This window comes from Phodopus roborovskii, unplaced genomic scaffold (genome assembly GCF_943737965.1).
Source record: "Phodopus roborovskii unplaced genomic scaffold, PHOROB, whole genome shotgun sequence".
NCBI classification, from domain to species: Eukaryota; Metazoa; Chordata; class Mammalia; order Rodentia; family Cricetidae; genus Phodopus; species Phodopus roborovskii.
The window spans coordinates 12,871,074-12,897,218 of NW_026126563.1; the positions used below are offsets into that span (position 1 = coordinate 12,871,074).

The window sequence follows — 26,145 nt, forward strand, 5'->3', positions numbered from 1 at the left end:
CTCAGGAGCCAGAGGCAGAATAATTGCCATGAGTTGAAGGGCAGCTTGGTACATAATACCTAGGCTACAAGTATTGTCTCAAAAAGAAAGACTTCTGGCCAATCATAGTGGCACAGGCCTTTAGTCCCAGCACTCGGGAGGCAGAGGCAGAAAGATTTCAGTGAGTTTGAGACCAGCCTGGTCTAAAGGTGAGTTCCAGGACAGAGAAACACTGTCTTGAAAAAAAAAAAAAAAAAAAAAAAGGGAGGGAGGGAGAGGGAGAGAGAGAGAAGAAAAAGGATTCTGTTTTATGTTTTAGAATCCTCAGTATCCATCAAGCAGCTCTCAGCCACCCTTGAAGCACTGAAAAATGCTCCCTCTCATCACTTCTGCTTACAATAAGCACATGTGCCCTTTGACACAGTGACATTGAGCTAGGGCTTGACAAACCTCATTGATGTGTAAATCACTACCTTGGTGATTCATATCATCTCTATCAAGTTAACTGAACAAACAAGATGGGCAAGAATTCAAAAGTGGTCTCTGAGCCAGGTGGTGGTGGTTCACTCGGGAGGCAGAGGCAGGTGGATCTCTGTGAGTTCAAGGCCAGCCTGGTCTACAGAGTGAGTTCCAGTCAAGGCTACACAGAGAAACCATGTCAAAAAGAAAAAAAAAAAAAAAAAGTCTCTGTAGACCCTGAATTGGTTGGGTGACAATCAGCTACAGCAGAATTAGAGGAAACTCAACTGATCCTTGTGCAGCAGTGTAAGACCTTGGGCTACTACCACACAGGCCAGTCATGGCTTGGTTTTTGATTTCTCAGGCTCCAGAACACTGGGTAATAGACTTTTCTTGTTTATGAGACCCAGTTGTCAGGGTTCTACCATTATAAAAAAGTGTGTAAGATAATCAAGTTATAAAAAGAAAAGTTATTTTGTTTCAGTTTTAGAGACTCCATTCCATGATTGGCTGGCCTTGTTGCTTTCTGGCTGGGGGTGGACATCATCTGGAGAAGTGGAAGGAAAGACCAGGCTCAGGTCAGGGGAGGAGCACTCGCTGTACAAGCTTGAGGACCTAACTTGAACACCCACAACTCAAATAAGCCACATGCTACAGGGTGAGTGAGCATCTGTCACCCCAGCATGAAGTTGGTGGCATGTTGCGACCTTGGTCTCTCCTATTCTCAGGTCTCCTCAGGGATGAGAGGACTGCTGGAGCTTGTTGCCCATTCTGTATGACGGAGAGGGAGCAAAGAAAAGTGTCAAAGGGTAAAAGGCTCGAGCTAGTTGCATCTGCCCCTTTATCTGAAAACAGTGTCCCTCAAAACCCTTAGAAAAGATGCCCATTTGCACATCACTGACCAGAATGGGGTCAGAGCGTTCCCAATGAGAGCAAGGGAGGCTGGGGCAAAAGCTTTTAAAGTTAGACATAATCCGTGCAGATGTGGTGCACCTGTAATCCCAGCACTCAGAGACAAGGAAGAGGGCAAGAGCTGAAACTCAGGGTTAGCTACAGAATAAGTTTGAGGCCAGCCTGGGCTATATGACACCCTGTTTAGAAAAGAAAACAAGTGAGTAAGTAAATAAAAAGCTAGAGGCACTCTTCCCCAACTCTCTCTTACACACACACACCACATTGGACGCCATTAGCTAAAGGTATAAAACAGATGTTGGGTCATCAGCCACCAGTGCATGCTACAGACCCCATCTAAAGACTCCAAATTTTCAGATTTTTTTTTCAAATTTATGGCTCCAAATTGACCATAATTCATTTTAAAAGAAGCAGATATATGCATGCATGTACCATAATGAATATACATCAGTAATATATGACCAAATTTATTATTAGGATCCTATCTATGTTCGTAGTGATGTTTGGGGGCAGTTCTTCTTACTTTTCTTTGAGACAGCTCTTTCTACAGACCTCTGGCCTGCAACTTATTATGTAGACCAGGCTGGCCTTGAACTCACTGAGATTGTCTGTCTCTGCCTCCTGAGTGCTAAGGTTAAAGGTGTGCACTACCCTGTACAACCAGTTTTTATTTATTTTTAGTTTTATTTATTTATTATTATTAGTGTGTGTGTGTGTGTGTGTGTGTGTGTGTGTGTGTGTGTGTGTGGAGTGGGAGACAGAAAGGGAGGAAGGAAGAGAGAAAAAGAGAGAGGGAGGAAGAGAGAATATATGTATTATGTGTTGAGGTCCAAGAACAACCCTCAGAGCTTAGTTACCTCACTCCACCTTTACACCATATTGTGGTTTCGATGTATTTGAAAACTGGAGCAAGCCTTAGTGGTTTACAGACCACACACACACACACACACACACACACACACACACACACACTTCCTGTATTTGGATGAAAATGTGACAGGCCAGCTTCCTGCCCCTGCCACCATGTCTAATTTTCCCTACCAGTTACCACAACTTCCCCACCACGATAGACTTTATTCTTGATACCATAAACCCTTTTCTCCTTCAAGTTGCTTTTGGTCATGGTGTATCATCTCAGTAACACAGTATACTAACACAGTAACTAATGCACATGGATTTCAGGGATTTGAACTCAGGTCACCAAGACTGCATGGGATTCTGCCCACTGAGACATCTCAGGAGCCTGACCTATTTTATTAGTAGAAGTGCTGGATATAAAGCCAGACTTTAAAACTGAGGAAACCAAGACAGGAGGACATTTGCAAGTGTTAAGATCAAGTCTCGGCTACGCAGTACCGGGCCAGCCAGGGCTGCATAGCAAGATTCTGTCTCAAAATAAATATAAACATATAAGCTTAAAACATTTTTTATTAAAAAGAAATAGAACCATACATCAAGTTGGGTGTTGTGGCAAAGACCTTTAATCCCATGCACTTGGGAGGCAGAGACAGAAAATTGCCATGAGTTCAAAACCAGCCTGGTCTACAGAGTGAGCTTAGGCCAGGTATGTAGTAACAAACACCCTGTCTCAAAACACCAAAGAAATAAACAAGTGAAACTAAGTAGACCAAGAAAAGAAGATGCCTTTCCTGGCTTCATCCTATCTTGGAAGTTTTCCCAGAGTCAAAAGGGGAAGAGGATATTTGTTCTCTGTGTCTTTGATCTGGGACTTAACCCATCATGCTCCTGGTCTGCAGGCTGGCACTGACATGGAACTCTACCAGCCCCTTTCCTGAGATCACAACCTGCAGGAGGCAGCTTGCAGGGCTCAGCTCCTGACAGATGTTCTCAGACATCTGTTGCTATTTCTCTGAATATCCTAATGCAGTCCCTCCAAGTTTATTGGTTTTCTTTAATCTTCCAGCATATTTAGATTTGTATCAGCCAAATCCCTCAGATGAGCCACATTATTTTCAGAAAAGGAAGCAAATAAACATCAAATAATTTAATTTTGCACACTTAAGAGGAAGCATCCAAGTTAAAAAAAAAATAATAATAATAAAGCCAGGTTCTGACTGAAGCATAAAGTTCAGAGTAGAACCCAGACTTGGGCTTTGCAGCTCTCTATCGAGTGACCCCGAGGGGGATCAATGTGGCAGTGACTCTTGTTCTGAAAACTCCCTGCTGAAGACTGCCAACTCTGCTCCCGACAGCGGACAAAGCAGCTGGCCTTTTCAGGCCCCTGCAGATGGAGACAAAGAGGGGACCCTCCTCCCAGATTTTGCCGGTTAGTTTTCCTTACAAAGACAGAGACTGCTTTTATTGCTTCAGATCCATTAAATGAACCCAAGGGTCCCAGACTGGAAGGCCCAGGGACAGCCTGTTTCTTAGTAAACACAGGACAGTCTTTCTTTAGCTGTGTGAAGTGAGTGCCCTGCCTCCAGTCCCTGCTACTCCCCTGCAGCCTCTGGACAGGAACTGCTATTAGTTCACAGCAGTGATCTGGAGCAAGAACTGTGGGGAGTGTGTTTCCCGACCACGGAGCTTTACAGGGACAGTGCTTCAGTCACAGAGGTATTGGATTGTTACCTCCTCCTAAGCACAGGCCGAACTAGTATGCCCTCTGTAGTAAAGTTAGCATAGACTGAAGTTAAAGTCAAAATCTAACTGGTGTCAGAGTTTCCTAAACATCACTTTAATACATGGAAATTCAGTCTTAATTCCAGTGGCTTTAATGTAATGTGTTAACATGTAGCATTGTTTTTAGGAGAAAAAATGCCATTTGCACCCAGAAAGTAAAGTGTATGGAATAGTATCCAGTGCTAGGTAGTAGTGGCGCACACCTTTAATCCTGACACTCAGGAGGGAGAGGCAGGTGGATCCCTGTGAGTTTGAGACCAGCCTAGTTTCAGGACTGGGTTTCCTTGTGTAACTTTGTTCTGCACTTGCTCTGCAGACCAGGCTGGCCTCAAACTCACAGAGTTCCTCCTGCCTGTCTCCTGAGCGTTAGGATCAAAGGTGTGCACCACCACAGCCCAGCTCTACCAAAATACATTAACTGTGGCAGATGCTAAGTATCCATTGGCTCTGTAAGTAATCTACTTGCTAAAATTTGGAACCCTAAAATACTTTGTCACAAGAGTGTGCAGAGTAGTGAAATCTGTCACTTGACTTGCACCTTACCATCGGAGGCTCACAAAGTGCTAGTTTTGTATAATATCTTTTACATGATCTACACTTACATTTTTGCACTTTGGTTGGTAACCTGATGGCCAGTAGGCATGGGTAGATCTGTCCTGTGTTCTTTAGCTCACGGCCATGATCTGCCTCTCAGATAAAATGGTTTTGTGCAGGCAGGAACACCATGGTAAAGGTAGACATTTTGTTTGCTGGCCACCTAACAGTTTGTTGTTTTTGTTTCAGAGACAGGGTTTCTCTGTGAAGCTCTGACTGCTCTGAAACTCTCTTTGTAGGCCAGGGTAGCCTTGAACTCACCAGAGATCCACCTGCCCCTGCCTCCCAAGTGGTGGAATTAAAGACATGAACCACCATACCTGGCTATATTTCTAAATAGCAATCCATACTTGAAATACTTGAAAGGCTCTGTGAAATCTGATTTTCTGATATTTTTCTTAGGGCCTTGAATCCACACTTGTAATAAATCATTTAAAAGGTGAATTCAGGGCTGGGGAGGTGACTTGGTGGATAAACCATTTACCATGTGTGAGGACAGAAGTTTGGACTCCCAGAAGCCAGGTAAAGTTTAGTTAGGTTTGATGATCTACCTGCCTGCATATAACTCCAGCACTTTGAAGCAAGCTGGCTAGCTTGACTAGAGGAACTGGTGAGCCCTGAGGTCAACTGAGAGGTCCTGTCTCAGCAGATAGGGTGGAGGTTGAAGCAAACTCCAGCATCAGCTTCCCACATCCACACACATGCACCCTCCATACACACATGCTAACATACACATGTGTGCTGTGAAATAATCCTTTTTTATACTGTGACATTTTGTCACTCGGATTGGTTTAATAAAAGGCAGAGAGGATGCCGGGAAGAAAGACAGAATCAGGAAAGTAAAGGGATTTGATAAACATGCTTTGCTGAAAGAAGGTACCGCCATGTAGCAGACAGTAGAAAAGAAATATGGGTTAATTCAAGTTGTAAGAGCTAGTTAGTAGCAAGCCTAAACTATTGGCTGAGCACTGATAATTAATAAGAAGTCTCTGTGTAGTTATTTGGGAGAAGATGGGCAAGACCGGGCTGACTGGCAGTCCTGACAAAATGTTCCACCCACACATGTGCACACACATGACACAAATTTTACAGTAAAAAAGCCTTGAGATAGATGTGTGCAGAATGGAGAAAAACTAAGAACCTACATGTTTCTTTTGGGGTTAGGGCAAGACAGTGAGTTAAAAATCAATCCATTCTGTATTATGCTGCAGAATTTAAGCCAGTTTAAACTTTTCCTCTTGCATTTTAACCCCTTCGCAGCAGGTGGTGGTGGCAACTCAGTGGCAGTGCCCATCTTTAAGCCCAGCACTGGGGAAGCAGAGGCAGGTGGATCCCTGAGCCCAGCCTGGTCTACAAATGGAGTTCCAGGAAAGCCAGGGCTACACAGAGAAACCCTATCTCCAAAAATAAATAAATAATATAAAATTATAACCTCTTGTAGAATGAGCTCACCAAGTACCCACTGTGGCATGTCCTGTTAAGCTGTGTTTAGAACACTGCAAACATTCTAGATATTGAAACTTTTTTGTTTTTCAAGACAGGGTTTGTGTTTGTAACCCTGGCTGTCCTGGAACTCACTATATGGACCAGGATGGCCTCGAACTAGAGATTTACCTGCCTCTGTCTCCCAAGTGCTGGGATGGAAGGCATACACGGCCACCTCCCAGCTTACACTAAAAATTTCAAAACAGTTAAAAAATATCTTGACATTTACTTAAATTCTCCTCTAGCTGCTACTTTGAGAGGCATTGAACCCAGCATTTTACTCACGCCAGGCCAAGTGCTTTACCTCTTACAAATCTCCAGCTCCCCCTGGTGCTTTATCTTAGATATGAAGGCTAGGTATGGTTACATATTTCTGTAACCCACCATGAAGGTAAGGTATTTAGAGGCATCCTGAAGAATGCCCTGCTTGAAAAGATGGGGGAAATACACACACACACACACACACACACACACACACACACACAGAGTTACAGTTACATTTCATATACATTGAAGTTTGCAGCTATCAAGACCTGTGAATATTTACATCTCTCATGTACTTTTTATAATGACTACTGAATTCTTCTGTGCATTAAGCACTTGTGTTACAGTCTACTCATCATGCACAATAATATCATGCATATTTCACTATCGGAGACAAGGTCTCATGTAGACTAGCCGTGCTTTGAACTTGCCATACAGCAGTTGGCCTTGAGAAAAGGGAACACAGACCTGTGCCACCGCAGAACATCTTTAAAATATGTGTGGGTGCTGAAAGCAGAAGAGAGTGCCAGACCCCTTCAAGCTGAAGTTAGTTTTCAAGTACCCAGTGAGGGTGCTAGGTGCTGAATTTGGGTCCTCTGGAGAGTACCAAGTGCCCTGAACTGTTCAGCAATTTCCCTAGACCAGAGACACAACCTTTTTGACCTCCAGTTGAATTCCCCAATTTGAAATCCAAGGGACATGGCTGGGGGTACATGAAAGGCACACTTTACAGGAAGTTGAGGCAGAAGGGTTGGTTTGGAGTCGGCCTGCACCCTCTCTCTGAGAAGCTGGAGAGGGGCGCAGTGATTATGAGTACTTGTTCTTGTGGAGGACTGGGCTTTAGTTCCCAGCACCCATATGCACAACTAATTCCTCCAGTTTCAGATTTGACACTCTTCTCTGACCTCCAACACCACACACACGTGCTACACATTCATACATTTTGACAAAACACTCATAAAGTATTAATCACTGATCTCATAAAATTTTTTGTTGGATCAGTTTTGATAAAGCCACCCAATCATAGATCAAGTGTGTAATTTTAATATCCTTGATGGGAGATGTCCTTCTATATATGTTTCTCTTATTGGTTGATGAATAAAACACTGTCTGGCCAATGAGGCAGGATGATAGACAGGACTAGGGTGAGAATTCTGGGAGAGGCAGAGGACCGACAGAGAAGTCACCATGTAGCCAGCCAAAGGAGTAACAGGGCTGGGCATTCCAAGAAATGGATTAATAATTAAGACAGAGCTAGCCAGTAAGAAGCCCTAGTCATCGACCACCAGTTCTATAATTAATATAGTGTCAGTGTGTTTATCTGGGGATAAAGATGGCTGATGGCCCAGGCTGGGAAAGAAAATCCAGCAACATCACCTATAAACAAAATAAGCAAGTATATAGTGGAATAAGTAAGTACTTGAATCTACCCAATTGGCTAAAATACTGCCAAGACCATTTTTAGACAGGGGATTACCCATCATGCCTTGCACACAATCTTCAGTCTTGAAATTTGCATACCACTTTTCACAATGGCTACTTAATCATGTTTCAGAGAGGAGAAAGGCAAGAGCCAGTGTGTATACTCATGGCATGCCTGTAAAGATCAGAGAACACTCCCAGGAGTCACCTGTATATCTCCACCTGTATGTGGCATCTGGAGATTGAACACAGGTCATTAGGCTTGCAGTTTACCCACTAAACCACTTCACTGGCTCCTACATAAAACATTGTAAAAATTATTTTTTTGTGTGCATGCATTTGTGTGTATACGGAGATCAGAGAACAACCTTTAGGATTTGGTCTCACCTTTCACCAAGTGGACCCCAGGGATCAAACTCAGGTTGTCAGGCTCAGTGGCAAGGACCACAATCCAATAGAGCCATCTCACAAGCCCACACCCTAAACTTAACAATTTATGTGCATGTTTATGTGCATGGTGTTTTGCCCCAGGCTTGAAACAAAATTTCAATTTGATGCTGGTGGGTAAAGCCTGATGCCTCAGAGGCCCAGAAAGCATCCAGCTGACCCTCCTCCACCACCAGTGTCCCAGAAAGACCTTGCTCCTCCACTGTCTCAGACAAGATTCCAACTCAGTCCCTCCCTACTTCCATCCCCCTCCCTGACTCCCTCTCCCTCTATGGTTATTTCCTTGTTCACTTCCTGTCAACTGCTGGCTTTGAAAGCTCAGAAATCTGCCTGCCTCTGACTGCAGTATTAGTTTTTTTGGATTCTTGGGATTGAATTCAGGTCCTGTTTATATATCAATTACTTTATAAATCTAACCACCTCCCTAGCTCCCAGGAAAATTGATAAAGATTGTTAAGACTCACATGAAGCTAGGCATTGGTGGCACACCCCTTTAGTCCCAGCACTCGGGAGGCAGAGGCAGGCAAATGTCTGTGAGTTCAAGGCCTGCCTGGTCTATAGAGCAAGTTCTAGGACAGGCTCCAAAGCTACACTGAGAATCCCTGTCTCAGTATTTAAACAGGAATGGTTCCCATACACTCATGTGTTTGAATGTTTGGCCTATAGTGGTATTGTTAGGAGGCATGAGGGAGCTTAAGGCCAGTGTGGCAGTTTACTTCCTGTTACCTGCAGAACAAGATGTAGAACTCTAGGCCCCTCCTGCACCACGTCTGCCACCATAATGGACTACACCTCTGAAACTGTAAGCCAGCCCCAGTTAAACACTTACCTTTTTAAGAGTTGTTGTGGTTATGGTGTCTTTTCACAGCAGTAGAACCCCTAAGGCAGCCTCTAATATCCTCAGAGTAGTTTCCTCTAAATTTAACCAATTAAAACAAAATTTCTAAACTGGGTGTGATAACTCAAGATTGTAATCCCAACCCTTGAGATGGAAGCCTGAAGATTTGAGTTCAAGGTCAGGGAACACTAGCTGACCTTCCAGAGGTCCTGAGTTCAACTCCCAGTCTCCACATGGCACCTCACAACTGATGCCCTCCCTCTTCTGGTCTGTGGGTATACATGCAGACAGAGCACCTGTACATAAGAAATAAACCTAAACACAGATACAATAAGGAGTTCAAGGTCAGTTTGTTTCATAGACAGTCCATGGTCAGGAGCTAGTTAGATGACAATAAAAACTTCAAGGTCAGTTTGTTTCATACAGTCCAAGGACAGGAGCTGGTCAGATGGCTCAGCGGAAAGAGTGCTGGGTGCTCTCCCAGAGGTCCTAAAATCCAGTTCCCAGTGCCTACAATGGCATCATCAAAACATCTAAAATGGAATCTGATGCCCTGCTCTGGTACACAGGCTAACATGCAGAGCACTCATATATAAAATATATAAATAAATGCACCTTTAAGCCTGGACAAGGTGGCATACACCTTTAATCCTACAAATCGGTAGGCAAATAGGCAGGCAAATAGCTGAGTTTGAGGCCTGCTAGACCCTGAACAGATAGAGCCACATGGAAAACCTCTCAAAAGACAGTAACAAAAACGTTCAAGGCCAGCTTGAACGACATGAGATCCTATCTCAAAATAAATAAAATTAAATTCACAAACAAAGCTGGAGAGATGGCTCAGAGGGTGAAAATGTGAACATTTACTACACTTCCAAAGGACCCAAGTTCAATTCCTAGTACCCACATCATGTAGCTCACAACCACCCTTACCCAGTTCAGTTTCAGGGGATCCAACACCTCTGACCTCTTTGGGCATCTGCATTTACATGCCAATACCCTCATGCAGACAGACACACACACAAAAGTATTAAAAAATAAAGTTTTTTTTTTTAATTTTTTTTTAAGAGCAAACCAAACCTAAGAATTCTTATTAACTGTAAGAAATCTTTTGCTATCAAAACAGGTTTTTCTCTTGTTAAGACTTCTTGAGGCCAGAAATAGGAGTGTACCCCTCCGATCCCATCATTTAGGACACAAGGCTGGCAGATCCCTGTGAGTAGACCAGCCCATTCTACTCAGCTGAGTTTCAGGAAAGCCAGAGCTATGTAGAGACCCTGTCTCAAAAACAAATACAAAACTTTGTAACATTTGACAAAGAAGTTACAGATTGGTGCACTGCACAAATAAAGGCTTCGAGACTGCTCAAATGAAAACTTAGTGAATTTCTGGGGGAATGTAAGGTTATACAGTCTATTGATAACCTTATAAAAAGGAATTAACAATAACAAAATCAGTGTGTTTTTGCTTTCCCAAGACAGGATTTCTCTATTGCCCTGGCTGTTCTGGAACTCAAAGATCCGCACCTATCTCTGCCTCCCCAATACAGAACTAAAAATGTGGGCCACCCTGGGCTGGCAAAATTCAATGTTTTTTTTTCCCTCACCAGTATGGTTGGTTGCAAGGAGCAAAACTAAGGAGAATGCATTTTGGATCCCATCTTATAAGGACACTGTTGAAATACCAAGAGTTTATTTCATCGAGAAAGGGACACCACATAATGGTTTCAAAGAAATTAAATGCATGTTCAGTGCACACACTTTTTATGTGACTGACACCAGGAACTGAGCAGTTGAGTACAGTAGACACCGAAACTTAGATTTGATAATCAGCAGAAAACTCCATCCCCACACTTACGTTTATTAAAAACCGACAAACAAACAAACCTGTACAAAAAAATATCCCCCAATTCTTTATCACTTTGAAAGAGTAATCTTGAAAGACATTATCGCCTAGGACCCCCTCTTCCTCTGCCACGACCACGTCCTCTTCCTCTTCCTCGGCCTCGACCTCTTCCTGCAACTGGGGAAAAGTAAAAGAAAACAGGTGAAATTCTCTTCAGTAGTCACAGTACGCAGCCACCATACAGGCTTACCCTGTGCCCTTTCCCACCCATCTCTTAAATTAGCAGCTACAGTAAAGATTTCTTTACTCTCAATACGAACACCACCATTGCAAGTTAATCCAAAAATCAAGAAACCCTAAGTACATTATATAAAAACAATCTACTAATATCAGAGCCTGAAAACTTGTTTGGTTCAGCCATAACTTAGTACTTTAACCCATAGCCACATCCTTAACATCACAAGGACAAAACAAGCAAAGAAACGAGAAGAAACCACAGTGCACTTGCTTGGTGTACTCAAGGTTGAGATTCGTCTATTTTCCCTAGTGGTCAGAATCAAACCCAGGGCCTCACATAGTCGGGCAAATGGTCTGTCATTGAGCTATAATCTCACAATCCTGTAAAGTCACCCATTCATTCATTTTAGGATATAGTCTCTGTGGTGTTTTGAAAGAAAATGACCCCTAAAAGGAGTTGGCTCTATGAAGAGGTGTGGCCTTGATGGAGGAGTGTGCCACGGTGGAGACACGATTTGAAGCCACACCCAGTGTCTCATACCACTTCCTGTTGCCTACAAGTCAAACTGTAGGACCCTTGGCTACTTCTCCAGCACCATGTCTGTCTGTACACATCATACCATGACGAAAATGGACTGAACTGCTTAAAACTTAAGCCACCCCAATTAAATGTTTTCCTTTGTAAGAAGTGACTTGGTCATGGTTTCTCTTCACAGCAATAGAAATCCTAACAGAGACTCTTCTAGGCCTGGCTGTCCTGGACCTTACTTTGACCTCAAACATAGTGTTCCACTTGCCTTTGCCTCTCAAGGTCTGGGATTATAGGTGTGCATTTAGTAATAGATGAATGGCTTCTAAAGAAACTAGGATTTTATATACAAAGAGTGAGATGATAAGGCAGGAGGCTAAAACAAATCAAATCAAAAACTGTCTACATTGTTTATGAGCATCATCAGTTAGGCAGTCCGCCCCCTCATCCTGTAAAGCCTGTTACTACGGCAGAAAAGGAATCAAAAGACACAGACAAAGGTAAAATCAGTATTTTTAAAGCTATACAATATTTTTTTAAATAAAAAAATAAACTCAAGAGAATTTGTATTATTATAACTAATTCCAGCAGGCTACAACACAAAGTGCATTTCTGGGTGGAAGGCAACAAGCAAAACCTCAAGGTCAACATATTAATCATCTATGAAACAATGGCCCTTTTCTCCTGCCCTATTCTTACACTGCTGGCTGACAACCCCATCTCCCAAAGCAGGTGCAGCATCTCCAATGTGAAAAGTCCTCCACAGACTCACATGTTGTATAACCCTTGGTATCCACTTGGTGGAACTATTTGCCTTGAGGTTTTACTGCCTGGCCAAACTCCCTGTTCACTTTCTGCTTCCTGACACAATGTGACAGGATAGGACAGAACCCAAGTTCTGCTTTCTCCAGGTAATGGAATATAACCCTGAACTATGAGCCTTCCTGATGCTGCAACCCTTCAATACAGTTCCTCATGCTGTGGTGATCCCAACCATAAAATTATTCCATTGCTACTTCATAACTTTTGCTGCTGTTACGAATCGCGAGTGTGTCTGTTTTCCGACTGTCTTAGGTGACTTCTATGAAAGGGTCATTTGACCCTCATATGCTGCAGAGCTAGACTAAACCTTTCTTTCTTGAAGCTGCTTCTTGTCAGGTATTTTCTCACAGAAACAAGAAAAGACGCTAATTCAGCAGGAAACTGAAACCTCTCCATGAGAAAAACCGCACTAGGACAGACTTGTAGATCTTGAAACTGTGTTTCTGGAACCCTATAGAAGCTGAAACTGCTGGAATAAGGCTAAAAGGCCAGTTATTTGGGGGTTGGGGGGGGGGCTGAGCAGGAAGGTCACAAATTCAAGGTTAGACTTGACAAATACTTCCTAGCCCCAGAATGTCCTTCCTAAATATCTTTAAAAATAAACACATATGGCGGGGCAATGATGGTGCACACCTTTTACCCCAGCACTTGGGAGGCAGAAACAGGAGCAGGAGGATTTCTGAGTTTGAGGCTAGCCTGGTCTACAGAGTGAGTTCCAGGACATCAGGGCTACACCGAGAAACCCAGGGGTGTGCGCACGCATGCACATGCATGCACATGCACGCGCGCGCGCACACACACACACACACACACACACACACACACACACACACACACGCAGAGAGAAAGAGAGAGAGAGAGAGAGAGAGAGAGAGAGAGAGAGAGAGAGATCAAACAGAAAGAAAATCAGAGAAAATAGGGCTAAGGATGTAGCTCAGTTGTAAAGTGTCTACTTAGCACGCGCCAGTGCTTGGGTTTGATCATTAGCACCACACAAACCAGGATGGTGAAAAACCACACCCCTAGTTCCAGGAGAGGGCAGGAGTCAGTTCAAAGTTACTCAGCTACTTTGAGATCAGCTTCACCTACAGGAGACCCTATCTCAGGACAACGAAAAAGAAAAGAGGGAGAGAAAAATTAGAGAAAACTAACAAAGTCAAAATACTAAAAACTTCTCAAAGAAAAATTGGGTAGGACAGTCGAAACTGGGGTATATGGGAAGAAGAGAGGTTCCGAAGGAGCTAATCAAGATACCATGTATATGTATGTGAAAATTCCAAATTCCAAATAAACTGAACAAATTATAACTAATGCCAGGTAGTGGTGGTGCACACCTTTGATCCCAGCATTCAGGAGGTAGACAGGCAGATCTTTTTGGTTGGAGGCAAGCCTGGTCTACAGAGAAGAATTCCAGGATGGCAAGGGCTACACAGAGAAACCCTGTCTCCACACCCCCTTCCCCCATGCGTGTCCCCAAAAGAGAAAACTACAATTACTAGTCTATCAATAATAAAAAGGAATGAATGTGGCACTTTGAAAGAAAATGGCCGGCAAAGGAAGTGGCACTATTAGGCGTGGCCTCGCTGGAGAATCGTCCCTGTGGGTGGAGGTGGGCGTTGATGTCTCATATATGCTCAAGCTAAGCCCAGGGAAGTTCACTTCATGCTGCCTTCTGATCAAGACAATGCTCTTCTGCTTGCGCACTGACTGCCATGTCCCACCATAACAGACTAAACCTCGGAAACATAACACACCCCAAGTCAATGTGTTTCCTTTATGAGAGTTGCAGTAGTAATAGAGACCCTAAGACAGACAGCAACAGAGTAACAGGATCTTCCGAAAACTCAAAGGAGGCTTGAGAATATGCTGAGAGAGGAAGGTAATGGCTACGAGAAAACAATCAGCCAAAAGGCCCAGTTATCATGAATCCCAAGAACAAAGGGGAGACATCATCACATCTGATGTCCTCTAAGCAAGAAAATTCCTAATGAATTTTCACAAAGTATCTAGAACAAGAGAAAGGGAAGCTGCAGTCAGCCTCCAAATCTAGACTCCATTGAGGGAAGGACAGCAGAGAAAGGCACACACAGCTCTTCTCCACAGCAACTCCAGGAGCGCTAGCTATCACATGCACTCATATGTATATAAGATGTTCCAAGCAACAATGCACCCTTCATGTTCACAGATGCATTCTGAGCCACAACGAATTAACATTTAAATACACTATATACAAATCATCTTCACACTTACCAGCTTCCCTTTTCTTAGATTTCACCTTGGGTTCAACATCCACAAGTAATGTATCCAGAGGTAAACTGTCTGGTAGAATAAAATAGCGGATGTTATTTCCTCGAATACTCAATGTTTCCAACTGCACAGGCTCTCTGTTCTTCAGGGTCATTTTCACAGCTTTAAGATGTGTGTTCATGCTGACATCTACACCTAAAGGGAGAGAAAGCACAACAATTACCAACGCGCTAAAGATGGCAGCTGAAGGCCAGGTGTTGGTGGTGAGCTCTTTTAATCCCAGCACACTTGGGAAGTAGAGAGAGGAGGATCTGTGTGAGTTTGAGGACTCCCTGGCCTATAGAGTGAGATCCAAGACAGACCCCAAAGCTACAGAAACCTGCCTCAAAAATCAAAAACAAACAAACAAAAAAAAAAAAAAAACAGCAGTTGAAATCATACTGCACAGTATTATCTGGGGCCTCAAGAGATGGCTCAGAGGTTAAGAGCACTGACGGTTCTTACTGAGGTCCTGAGTTCAATTCCCAGCATTCACATAGTAGCTCACAGCCAGACATAATGAGGTCTGGTGCCCTATTTGGTGGCAGGGATACATATGGACAGAACACTGTAAAGATAACCAATCAATCTTTAAAAGAAAGTCTTATCTGGTATGTTACAGTGCAAGTTTCTGAGACAGCTTAATACATGCACAATTGGGGACTGTCAATAAAATCAGCGATGTTTCCTTTGTAAAGACTTTTGCTACCTGGGTGCTACTGAGTGCTGAGTACATGTGCAGCACTGAATGCACTGTGTGTGGTGAAGCCATCCCTGTAATCTCAGCATTCAAGAGGCTGGGGCAAGAGGAGAGCCTGGAGCACAGACAAGAGAGTCTACCTGACAGACACACGGGTGAGTGCAGTGAGCTGTGGAGGGGCCCTGAGTGCTGCACCTCACCTCCACTACTTTCAGAACTGAACTCTTGTCCCAGGAACGGGCAGTGTTTGCGGCACAGTTCTCCTACGGTCTCCATCTCCTTACCCAACATTCTATCAAGCCATTTCCACCATTCCTTTTAAAGACCAATGGTATTTTTTCCTATCACTAGGAACTCTGCCCCGCCTTCCTGAGACTTGCAATTCTCCTGCCCAAGTCTACAAGCAAACACCACATTCAACATATCTATGTATTTATTCTTAAAAGTGTACTTATTTTTAGGAGCCAGAGATGGCTCAACAGTTCAGTGTGCAGGGCTCTTGCAGAGGACCAAATCTGGTTCCAAGCCCCACATCAGGAGGCTCATAAGTAATTGCCTGCACTTCAGCTCCAGAGGGAGCCAGTGCGTCTGGCCCCCAATGGCACCTGTACTCACATACATTATTAAAAATAAAATCTTGGGGCTGGAGAGATGGCTCAGCAGTTGAGCACTGGCAGCTCTTCTAGAGGACCCAGGTCCAATTGCCAGCACCTACATGGCAGCTTACACCTGTCTGCAGCTCCTGCTCCAGGACCTTTGACCCCCCCACACACAGATGTATATGCAGATAAAACACCAATGAACGTAAAATAAGAACAGTAAAATCATCATCATCATCCAAAAAAAAAAAAGCTGGGTGGTGGCCGCACTGCACATCTGTAACCCCTAACATTCACAAAATCATGTACACACTCACAGTAATACACACAGAAGTTGTTTTTGTTTGTTTTTATGTCAAGACAGGGTGTTTCTGTGTAGCCCTAGCTGTCCTGGAACTTGCTGTGTAGACCAGGCTGGCCTTGAACTCACAGAGATCCACCTGTCTCTGCCTCCCAAGTGCTAGGATTAAAGGCGTGTACTACCACCTCCAGGCTCTGAATTCAGGTTCTCAAGTTTGAGCAGTAAGCACTTTACCAACCAGATCATTTCTCTGGTTCCTTAAGTCTTTAATCCTAACACCTTGGAAGCAGAGGCAGGTAGATCTCTGTGAGTTCCAGGACAGCCAGAAACCTTGGCTCAGAAAACAAAAACAAGCAGGGGATGATTATGAAGGCCTTTACTCCCAATACTCGGAGGCAGAGGCAGGCAGATCTCTGAGTTCCTCTACACAGGAAGCCAACCTGGTCTACAGAGTGAGTTCCAGGAAAGAACAGTGCTTCCAAAGTTCCAGGGTTACACAGAAAAATTCTGTCAGGACACACGCAAACAAAAACAAATCCTTTTCCCTTCCTACAACAATCTCAATGCATTCTGCCTCCTCCATCTCCTAGTGAGATTTGTGTAGAAAAGGGGTCGCAGAGACTTATGTGGCAGACAGGACGATTAGCACACTTCTGTGACTGAGCACATGGTCAGGAACCAACAGTGATTGTCTACTGGTGAAAATTGAGAATGTATTAAATTTTGTTCTCCCAGTTCACTGAAATCTTCCTCCTGGGACATCTATTTACTAAGCACCTATTATGTATTTGGTAAAACTTGTTTTGTTTTCTTCCCATGGTTAAGACTTTGATTTAGAAAAATAATAAAGCAAGAATTCCATTCTGGGGGTTGTGGATAGCTCAGCTGGTAGAGTATTTTACCAAATTGTTTGACTGGAGCAGTAATTCAGAAAAAAGGAATGAGAACCTTTACTACAATAGTGTTCATTAAGCAACCAAAAAACCCTGTGGGGTGAGCAGGGGCAGAAAAACAAAAGCTTTACAGAAACAATGCAGTCCCCTCACCTGTGATTGTCCCGTGGACTTGTGTTCCATTCTTCAACTCAATGGTTACAGTTTCATGACTCAGTTTCATCAAAAACCTATAAAACAAAAAGTCCTAAATTTTTACCTGGAACGTTTGTAAGTCTCTGTAAAGCTGGTGGGTGAAATTGCTAGAGTTCAAAATCTTCAAACTGTTACTGCAACAATTCCTATGGGGTCTAGACATGCAGATAAAACACTCCTACATATAAGATGAATATCTTAACAATTCATATTAGTAATATACAGCATGTATACTTTTCCTGAACTACACTTAAAGTTATAAATGAACAAAGTAATAAACTGTCATCTGGCAGCTGTCTATCACAGGTGGACCACACTGGATGAAGGCAACATATCCTGGGGTGTCTAACCTGCAGCCCACGGACTGTAAGAACATTCAAATGTTTGACACAGTAATGTCATCTACAGAGGTCATGCTTCAGTTGGAGATTTTGTGTTGGGCCACATTCATAATTGTCCTGAGGTTTGGACTAGAGAGCACTGGAAAGTATTAGACAACAACTTCAAATAAGACATTCAAGATCCTAGAGCAGTATCAGGGTGGTGGTGGTGGGCACGCCTTTAATTCCAGCACTCGGGAGGCAAAGGCAGATGGGTCTTTGTGAATTGGAGACCAGCCTGGTCTACACAGCAAGTGAGACAGTTTCTCAACAAACAAAAGGACCCTAGACTAATTTTAAGCCACAAAAAGAAAATGAGATTTGTCACTGGTAGCATTTAGATGATAGAGCCCAGCAGTAGTGGTGCATGTCTTTAATCCCAGCACTTGGGAGGCAGATCTCTGAGTTTGAGGCCAGCCTGGTCCACAGAGCAAGTTCCAGGAAAGCCTCCAAAGCTACAAAGAGAAACCCTATCTCAAAAACCAAAAAAGATTATATGATAGAAATAAAGAACCTCTCTTTTCTCTAACTCTGATACTTGTAATCTTAACAAATAAATCTGAACCAGGCATGATGGCACCCTTTAATACCAACACCAGGAAGAAGCAGGTGGATCTCTGTGAGTTCAAGGTCAGCCTAGTCTACACAGCAAGCTCCAAGCCAGCCAAGGCTATATACCAAGACCCTGCCTCAGGAATCATCAACAAAATTATTAATTCAAAATGCCAAGCAGGGCTGGCTCAGCAGGCAAAAGCACTTGATATACAGGCAGAGGACCTGAGTTTTAATTCTTGGGACCCTGGTAGAAAACAAAACCAAAATCCTCAAAGTTGTCTTATAATATCTACGTACACCTGTTGTGTAAACATGAGTAAACATAGTAATTATTTTCTAATAAGCAAAGCCAGGACAGATGTATGCTTGTAATTCTAGCACTTGAGTGGGGCAGAAGGGCTTAGGTGAAGAGTTTGAAAATAGCTGGCCAAATGAGACTGTTACAAAAAAGAAAAAAAAAAGGGGGGGGGGAAGAGAGGCTAGAGATTGCTCTGCAGCTGGTTAAGAGTATTGGCAACTTAATCCCAGCACTCAAGAGGCAGAGGCAGGCGGACCTCTATGAGTTCGAGGCCAGCCTGGTCTACAGAGCTAGTTCCAGGACAGGCTCCAAACCAATACAGAGAAACCCTGTTTCGAAAAACAAAACAAGACTGGCAGCTTACTCCAAAGGACCCCAGTTAGCTTCCCAGCACCCACATTCACAACTGTCTGTAACTGCTCTAGGTCCAGGGGACCCAAAGCTTTCTTTTAGACTCCACAGACATCAGACAAACATGTGGTACATATACATAAAGTAAACCTTAAAAATAATAATTATAAAACAGGATAAAGGAGGAGGAAGAGGAAACAGTGGCAATTTGCCTGTGACTTGGTGTCTTTCATGAATACAGAAACATCCTTATTTCTTTTTGTGAATTGCTTATACATTATTCACACACCATCAGCTTGAGTTTTTCTTTTATCAGTCCATCACTTATTAGAGTACAGACCCCAATGCATGCCACCACACCTGACTTTCTTTTATTAAAAAAATGTTAAAATTTAAGGGGCTGGAGAGATGGCTCAGCAGTTAAAAACACTGACTGCTCTTCCCCTGATACCCATGGCAAAACACCAATGCACATAAAAAGAAACTAAACTAAAAAAAGAGTTATTTAAGCCAGGTGGTATATGCCTTTCATCCCAGCACTTGGGAAGCCAGATTGTGAGTTTGAGGTCAGACTGGTCTACAAAGAGTGATCTGGGACAGGCAGGGCCATACAGAGAAACCCCTGTCTCGAAAAACAAACAAAAAACTATAAATTTTTAATTTTTGTGTCAATGTTTTGCCTGTTTGATGTATGTATGCAACATGTGTCCCTGGCACTTACAGATGCCAGAAGAGGCCATCAGATTCCCAGAACTGCAGTTGCAGACAGCTGTGGGTCCTGGGAATTGAACTGGATCCTCTGGAAGAGCAACCAGGACTCATAGCCTGAGTCATCTCTCCAGCCCCCTGGCTTTTTTTTTTCTATCTGTTATGACCCTTTTGGAGCTCAGGCTTTAAGGTGATATTTCCCATACCAGGACTGCAAAGTTCTCTACTTTTACATGTTTTAGAAATGTAGCTCCCCAGGAATTCCCCTCTTTCTTGTCTGTTCTAAGGAACAAACATGCCTTATAATGCTCCCCAGTTGTGCCAATGCATGATGAACAGCGGCACCTAGCAAACTACCTCATGTTCTGACTTTCTAGTCCATAATTCACAACACACAATTACATGAAGTGAAATAATTCTACAGCATCACCCATGCTTTACTTTAGCCAAATAGCCATGGAATGATAATCCTTTAACACTTCATATTCAAATTTTCTGACCTATCTTTCTACAATACCTTTTATGAACTACATCAGCATCTACTACAGTAAACTGCACCAGTAATATTTCCTGGACTACTCTGAAGGTAAGTAGCAGGGCCTTTCTATAGGTAACACTGGAGAGATGGCTTAGGTTAAGAGCACTGATTGTTTTTCCAGAGGTTCTGAGTTCAATTCCCAGCAACCACATGGTGGCTCACAAACGTCTATAATAAGATCTGGTGTTTTCTTCTGGCCTACAGTGCAGGCATGCATGCAGGCAGAACATTGTGTACATAATACATTAATTAAAAACAAAAACACTGAGATGGGCTCAACATTTCAGCAACTAAGAGACCCACCTTATATACCACTTTAGAAATTATGCCACCCAGCATGGGGGCAAAGATCTTTCATCCCAGCACTCAGGAAGCAGAAACTGTTTGAGAGAGAAGGGGGTGAGCAGGAGAGATAAGTCTGCTTAAAAAATTCCCTTAAGCTATCTAGGCACAGATCTGTAATCTCAGTTACTCAGTAGGCTGAGGTGGAATGATCCCCAATCAAGTCAGCCAGGGGTATGCAGTGACTTCTAGACAACCTGATGACATCCTGTCTCAATTTTTCAGTGAGTCCTTCATTTTGTGAATTCCCTTACTTATTATTATCACTGCTGTTGTTTGAGACAGTTTCCTCTGTGTAGCCCTGGCTGTCCCAGAACTAATCTGTAGATGAGGCTGGCCTCATTCAGAGATGTTCCTGCCTCTGCCTCCCAAATGCTGGAACTCGAGGTATGTACCCCTACACCTGGCTTCTAATTATTTATCTCTCTCTCTCTCTCTTTGGTTTTTTGAGACAGGGTTTCTCTGTATTGGTTTGGAGCCTGTCCTAGAACTAGCTTTGTAGACCAGGCTGGCCTCGAACTCACAGAGGTCTGCCTGCCTCTGCCTGCCCCAAGTGCTGGGATTAAAGGCATGTACCACCAACACCCAGCTGGAATTCTTTTAATGCAAGTAGGACATTAAACAGTCAGGTACATGGGGTCTTTTAAGTATCTACATTCTTTCTATTTGACCAGAAAACCAAATATAACTGGACAGTGAGAAAGGTATCTTCATTTAGAAAAATAGGACAACTGACAATTTGTCAGATGACAGGCAGATTAAATGAAAAGTTGCCAGGAAAGCTCACTTCCTACATTGGGGGCAAGATGGCAATGTGATAAAGGACGATTAAATTATCCAATTAATTGATGCACAAATAAGAACGTAGACTGAAAGTACAAACAAACAACCATTTGCATGAGGCAAAATACATTCTCCTATAAGAAATTTCTTTACTGTGCACTACAAAAAATAAGATTCAGGACAAGCTATTAAAAAAAATATCAGCAGGAGGTGCTGGTGGCACACGCCTTTAATCCCAAACAGAGGGAATGGACCTCAAGAAGCTTGAGGCCAGCCTGGTCCTCAGAGCAAGTTCCAGAGGACAGCTGAGGCGACCCAGAGAAACCCTGTCTCAAATGGGAGTGGGGTTCACATCAGTAACAGAGTGAGCACTTGCCTAGGACGCTGGCTGGAAGTCGAGGTAACCCCCAGTACTACCACCCCAAAGCAAATTAATGGTAACAATCTTTAAATGAGAAAAACCTAAGTTACTGCAAATACACTACAGTTCACATCAGGCAGTACAGAAACAGCAACAGTATACTTTAAATTCTGAGACTTTCTTCCTAATGTCACAGTCCAAATACCAAAGAAATGGAGCAATAGCTCAAAGGTAGAGTGATTATTGGAAACTCTATGGGTGCTATCCCCAGAATAGGTGGAAAAAAAATTTTTAAACCTTATATTCCTTCTCTACCAACTCCCCTGAACAGAGTATTTGTCATTTCAAACAGAACAAATGTAAAATATTTTGCCTTCACCATTAAACAGAAAAGAAAGAAATCTTGTAGCCAGGAGGTGGTAGACCATGCCTTTAATCCCAGCACTCAGCAGGCAGAGGCAGGGTTATGATAAATGCTCGTGGGGCTTCCCTGGGGGTCGAGGGTGACCCACGAGGCAGGAAGGACAAACATAAACAGGACTTAAGTGAAAAGTGTTATTAGAAAGGGGGAGGGGTTAGAAAAGAGAGGAGAGGTAAAGAGACACAGTGACAGAGAGAGGGCAGAAGAGAAAAGGGAGACAGGAAAAGTCCTGTCCTCCTCAGGGGAACAGCAGAGAGACAGAGAATGCGGGAAAGAAAGCATGGGTGGGCAGATGTCTCTCTTTTAAAGGGGTCCTTTGCACCTGCCCAGGGCACTGCCTGAGTGCATTCTGCCAGGTGACAGGGGCAGGCCAGCGTAATGCCTGAACCCTTACAAGCAGGCCTCTTATGAATTCGAGGCCAGCGTGACGTGGTCCAGAACACCCAAGGCTGTTACACAGAGAAACTCTGTCTCGAAAAAGCAAAAAGAAAAATCTCGTGAATTATGTACAACTACTTTTAACCAGTGACTGTAAACAGTCCTCGACTCAGCAAGAAACTAAGTATTTCTAATTACACCCTGTTTCGGGCTCTGCCTCAAGCCCATTTCGTTTGGAAGTAATCGTACCAGCAAACAATGCTCCACTAACCGACACAATCTGCAATCAGGCGAAGTTAACTTCTGCCCCATCCAGGGACACTGTCGTGAATGGAAAGCCGACATTAACGAGTTACATATAACCGATCCAAAATAGAACAATCTAAAACGTCTAGCAACTCGGCGTCGTTATTTGCAGATAAAGCCATGCTGGTTTTGAATTCTCGTCCGCGCAAGAAGCCCGCCCGAGTGGCCAGGGAAAGCGGTCTCTGCTCCCCGTTCCGGGAAGACGCGCGGGGCCGGCGCGCGGGTTCCTCGCCCGCAGCGGCGAGAAGGGCGCGGCGGGCCGGGGCGCGGGGGGCCGTTAGCAGGCCGCGCGCACGCGGCTTTCCCGCCGCCCTGCGAGCACAGAGGCCCGGCTTCCCGAGCCCGCCCAAACCCTGTCCCCGCTGCCTTCGGCCCGCCTGGGGCGCCTCCTCACCTCACGAGCTTCATCCTAGCGGCGCAGCCTCCCTCGGGGCCTACTGGGCACGGAATTCGGGCTCCGAAGACTAGCCGACTGAGCGTATGAATGGCCGGAAGAGCGAGCGCGCCGAGGCCTGCGGATGCGCGGTGAAAACGCGGAAGCCGCGCTGCCTTCCGGCCGCCGGGAGAACAAGAGCGGCCCCTAGCGACGGGAGGAGTGCGTTGCGCCGTCTGAGCGCTTGAAGGCTGGTGGAAGATAACTGCAGGGGGATTCGCAACGTTGCAACAATTTATAATGGCCTGAAGCTTTCTTCTTTCTGCCCAGCCACATCACGCCTGTCTCCGCCTCCCAAGTGCTGGGATTAAAGGTGTGAGCCACCACTGCTGGCTTGTTTTCTGTTTTAGACTGGGTCACTCTCGTGTAGTCCAGGGTGGTCTTGAACTCACAGAGATTTGCTTGCCTCTGGATTGGGATTAAAGGTGTGTGCCACCACTGCCTGGCATCTGTGGCTAACTAGTGTGGCCAGCTCTGCACTTTGATCTTCAGGCAAAGCTTTATTTGTTAGATCACAAACAAAATATCACCACACTTACCATTATTTATTTACTTATACTGAACTCAGGAGAATGCAGTGTCTGAAAGCAAAAATAAATAAATCTGTTTATTGCACTCTCTGACACCCAGTATCTCCAGTATTATGCTTTGATATAATGCGCTCTTCTTCTCCTCCTCCTTCTCCTCCTCCTTCTTTCTTCACAAGACAGCCCAGTCCCAATGTGTGGGAACTGGTCCCAAAGACCTCTGAGACCAAAGAAAGAGGCAGGCAAGCCCAGAATTGCAGGGTGCAGTTTATGGGTGACTTACAACCGAAGCATGGGCCCGGGCATCAAGCACACAGATCCTTGAGACTGGGGTTAGAAGATAAGTGGATTATAAAATAGGCCAAACGTTAGTTCAGAGCTAGGCCTGGTGGTGAACGTTTGAGGCTATCATGTACCATATGAGTAGACTCTATCTCTAGCCTTCCCTCCCCCTAAAAAGTGATTTCTCCTAAGTCAGGCTATACATGGTCTATCTCAAGCTAATATCAGATCAGAATCAGGCCCATTCTTAGGCCAAGGCTGGCTATAAAGCTTTACACACTCATGATTTTTCCTATTTTATGCTGGGAAAGCTGACCCAGGTGACTTGGGCGTAATTGTAGTAGTTACCACTCAAATTGGTCTCAGTGATGTCAAGATAAACCTATAGTCCTTGATTAATATTCATGAACAATTAAATGCCTCCCCCATTAAAATGCATGCTTCAAAAGGAAGAAGGCCTTCTACATATCATTCACTGCAGTAATGCCAGTATTGAACACCTGATACTCCTTAGTGCCCACAATTCCCTTTCCTCCTTGGGTGCCAACTTCCTTTTGATCCATCTCTTCCGCTTCAGTAACACAGGCATGTCTAAAGTCTTGCAGTTCGCCAAGTTCATCATCTTCTTTTCAGATGTCTGTGCATGTAATCTTATAATTTAGCTATGTGGGCCCCACATGTTTGTATGTACATGCTAGTGTTGAGTCTATCAGAGGTTCAATTGAAAAGCTATTATCATCAGTGGTGCACGCCTTTAATCCCAGCACTCAGGAGGCCAGCCTGGTCTACAGAGTAAGTTCTAGGACAGCCAGGGCTACACAAAAGTAAAAAGAAAAGAAAAAAGAAAAAAAAGGAAAAGAAGGAAGAGAAAGAGAAAAGATTAGAAAAGCCATGGTCTGAATGCCTTTATTCCCAGCACTTGGATGTAGGCAGATCTCTGTGAGTTCAATGCCAGCCTGGCCTACAAAGTAAGTTTCAGTACAGCAAGGACTGTCACATAAAGTAATTCTGTCTGGAAAAACAAACAGAAAAGAAGAAGAAGAAAAGCCATTTTTTTCATATTTTACATATCTATCCCAGTTCCCTCTCCCTCCCTCCCATCCATTCCTCCCATCCCCCTCCCATCCAATGCCCCCCCCACACACACACACTCATACACACCACAGGGAGGATGATGCCTTCCAGGAGGGATCATCAAAATCTGCCAAATTCTTTGGTTAAGGGACTAGGCCCTCCCTTCTGCCTCTAGGCTAAGGGAGTATCCCTCCTTCCATGGGGATATATCCTGGAAGAAAAGCCATTGTTGATAGATTAAAAATCAAGCATGTTTTCTTTTGTCTTTATTTTGGAGCTTGATTTTTTTTTTTCTTTTTTAATTTAGTATGTTGGAAGGGTCAGCAAGATGGGCACTAACAAGAATACTGGTGAAGCCTTGAACATTTTAAAAAAGAATGCATTACTCTTTCACGGTATGACACTGTTGTTAAGAAAGCAGGGTAGAACAAGGTAACCCTCTATTTGCTGCTAGCAATAGGATCCGTCTGAATGTGGGGTTGCTCTGTCCTTTGTGAGCTGGCAGAGTGGTACCCTGCAGTAATTAGATTGGTTACAAGAGAGAAAAAAGAGCAACAGAATGAGAATGTGATGGGGGGGGGGGCAATGTGCCTGGTTCAAGAACTGGGTGGTTTTGTTTTGTTGTTGTTTTGTTTTGTTTTTTGATGTTCTGGAACTAGCTCTGTAGAGGGCCTCAAACTCACAGAGATCCACCAGCCTCTGCCTCCCAAGCGCTGGATTTAAAGGCGTGTGGAACCACCACCAGGCTTTTTTTTTTTTTTTTTTTTTAATGATTTCTTTCTTTCTTTTTTTTTTTTTTAATGTTCATTGGTGTTTTGCCTGCCTGTTTTTCTGTGTGAAGATGTCAGATCCCCTAGAACTAGAGTTACAACAGTTGTGAGGTGCCATGTAGGTGCTGGGAATTGAATCTGGGAGTGCTCTTAAGTGCTGAGCCATCTCTCCAGCCCCTGAACTGGATGTT

The 26,145-nt window shown here is 43.9% G+C and overlaps 1 protein-coding gene across 1 annotated transcript; it reads right to left on the reverse strand.

Moving 5' to 3' along the window:
* Positions 1-10,855: 10,855 nt before the first annotated feature.
* On the reverse strand, positions 10,856-23,364 carry Snrpd1 (small nuclear ribonucleoprotein D1 polypeptide). The gene is made up of 4 exons (XM_051202116.1): positions 23,263-23,364; positions 17,406-17,482; positions 14,724-14,915; positions 10,856-11,062 (listed from the first exon to the last, which is right to left on the reverse strand). The coding sequence occupies exons 1-4, from the start codon at positions 23,274-23,276 to the stop codon at positions 10,986-10,988; spliced, it is 360 nt and encodes a 119-aa protein (XP_051058073.1). The 5' UTR covers positions 23,277-23,364; the 3' UTR covers positions 10,856-10,985.
* Positions 23,365-26,145: the final 2,781 nt, after the last annotated feature.

What these genes read in the sequence shown, in the direction of transcription:
- Snrpd1 (XM_051202116.1), bottom strand. An exon ending in AGTCCACGGGACAATCACAG is followed by an intron (nt 14,916 to 17,405) that starts GTGAGGGGACTG and finishes CTCTCCCTTTAG; the next exon opens with GTGTAGATGTCAGCATGAAC. An exon ending in ATCTAAGAAAAGGGAAGCTG is followed by an intron (nt 11,063 to 14,723) that starts GTAAGTGTGAAG and finishes ACTTTTCCCCAG; the next exon opens with TTGCAGGAAGAGGTCGAGGC.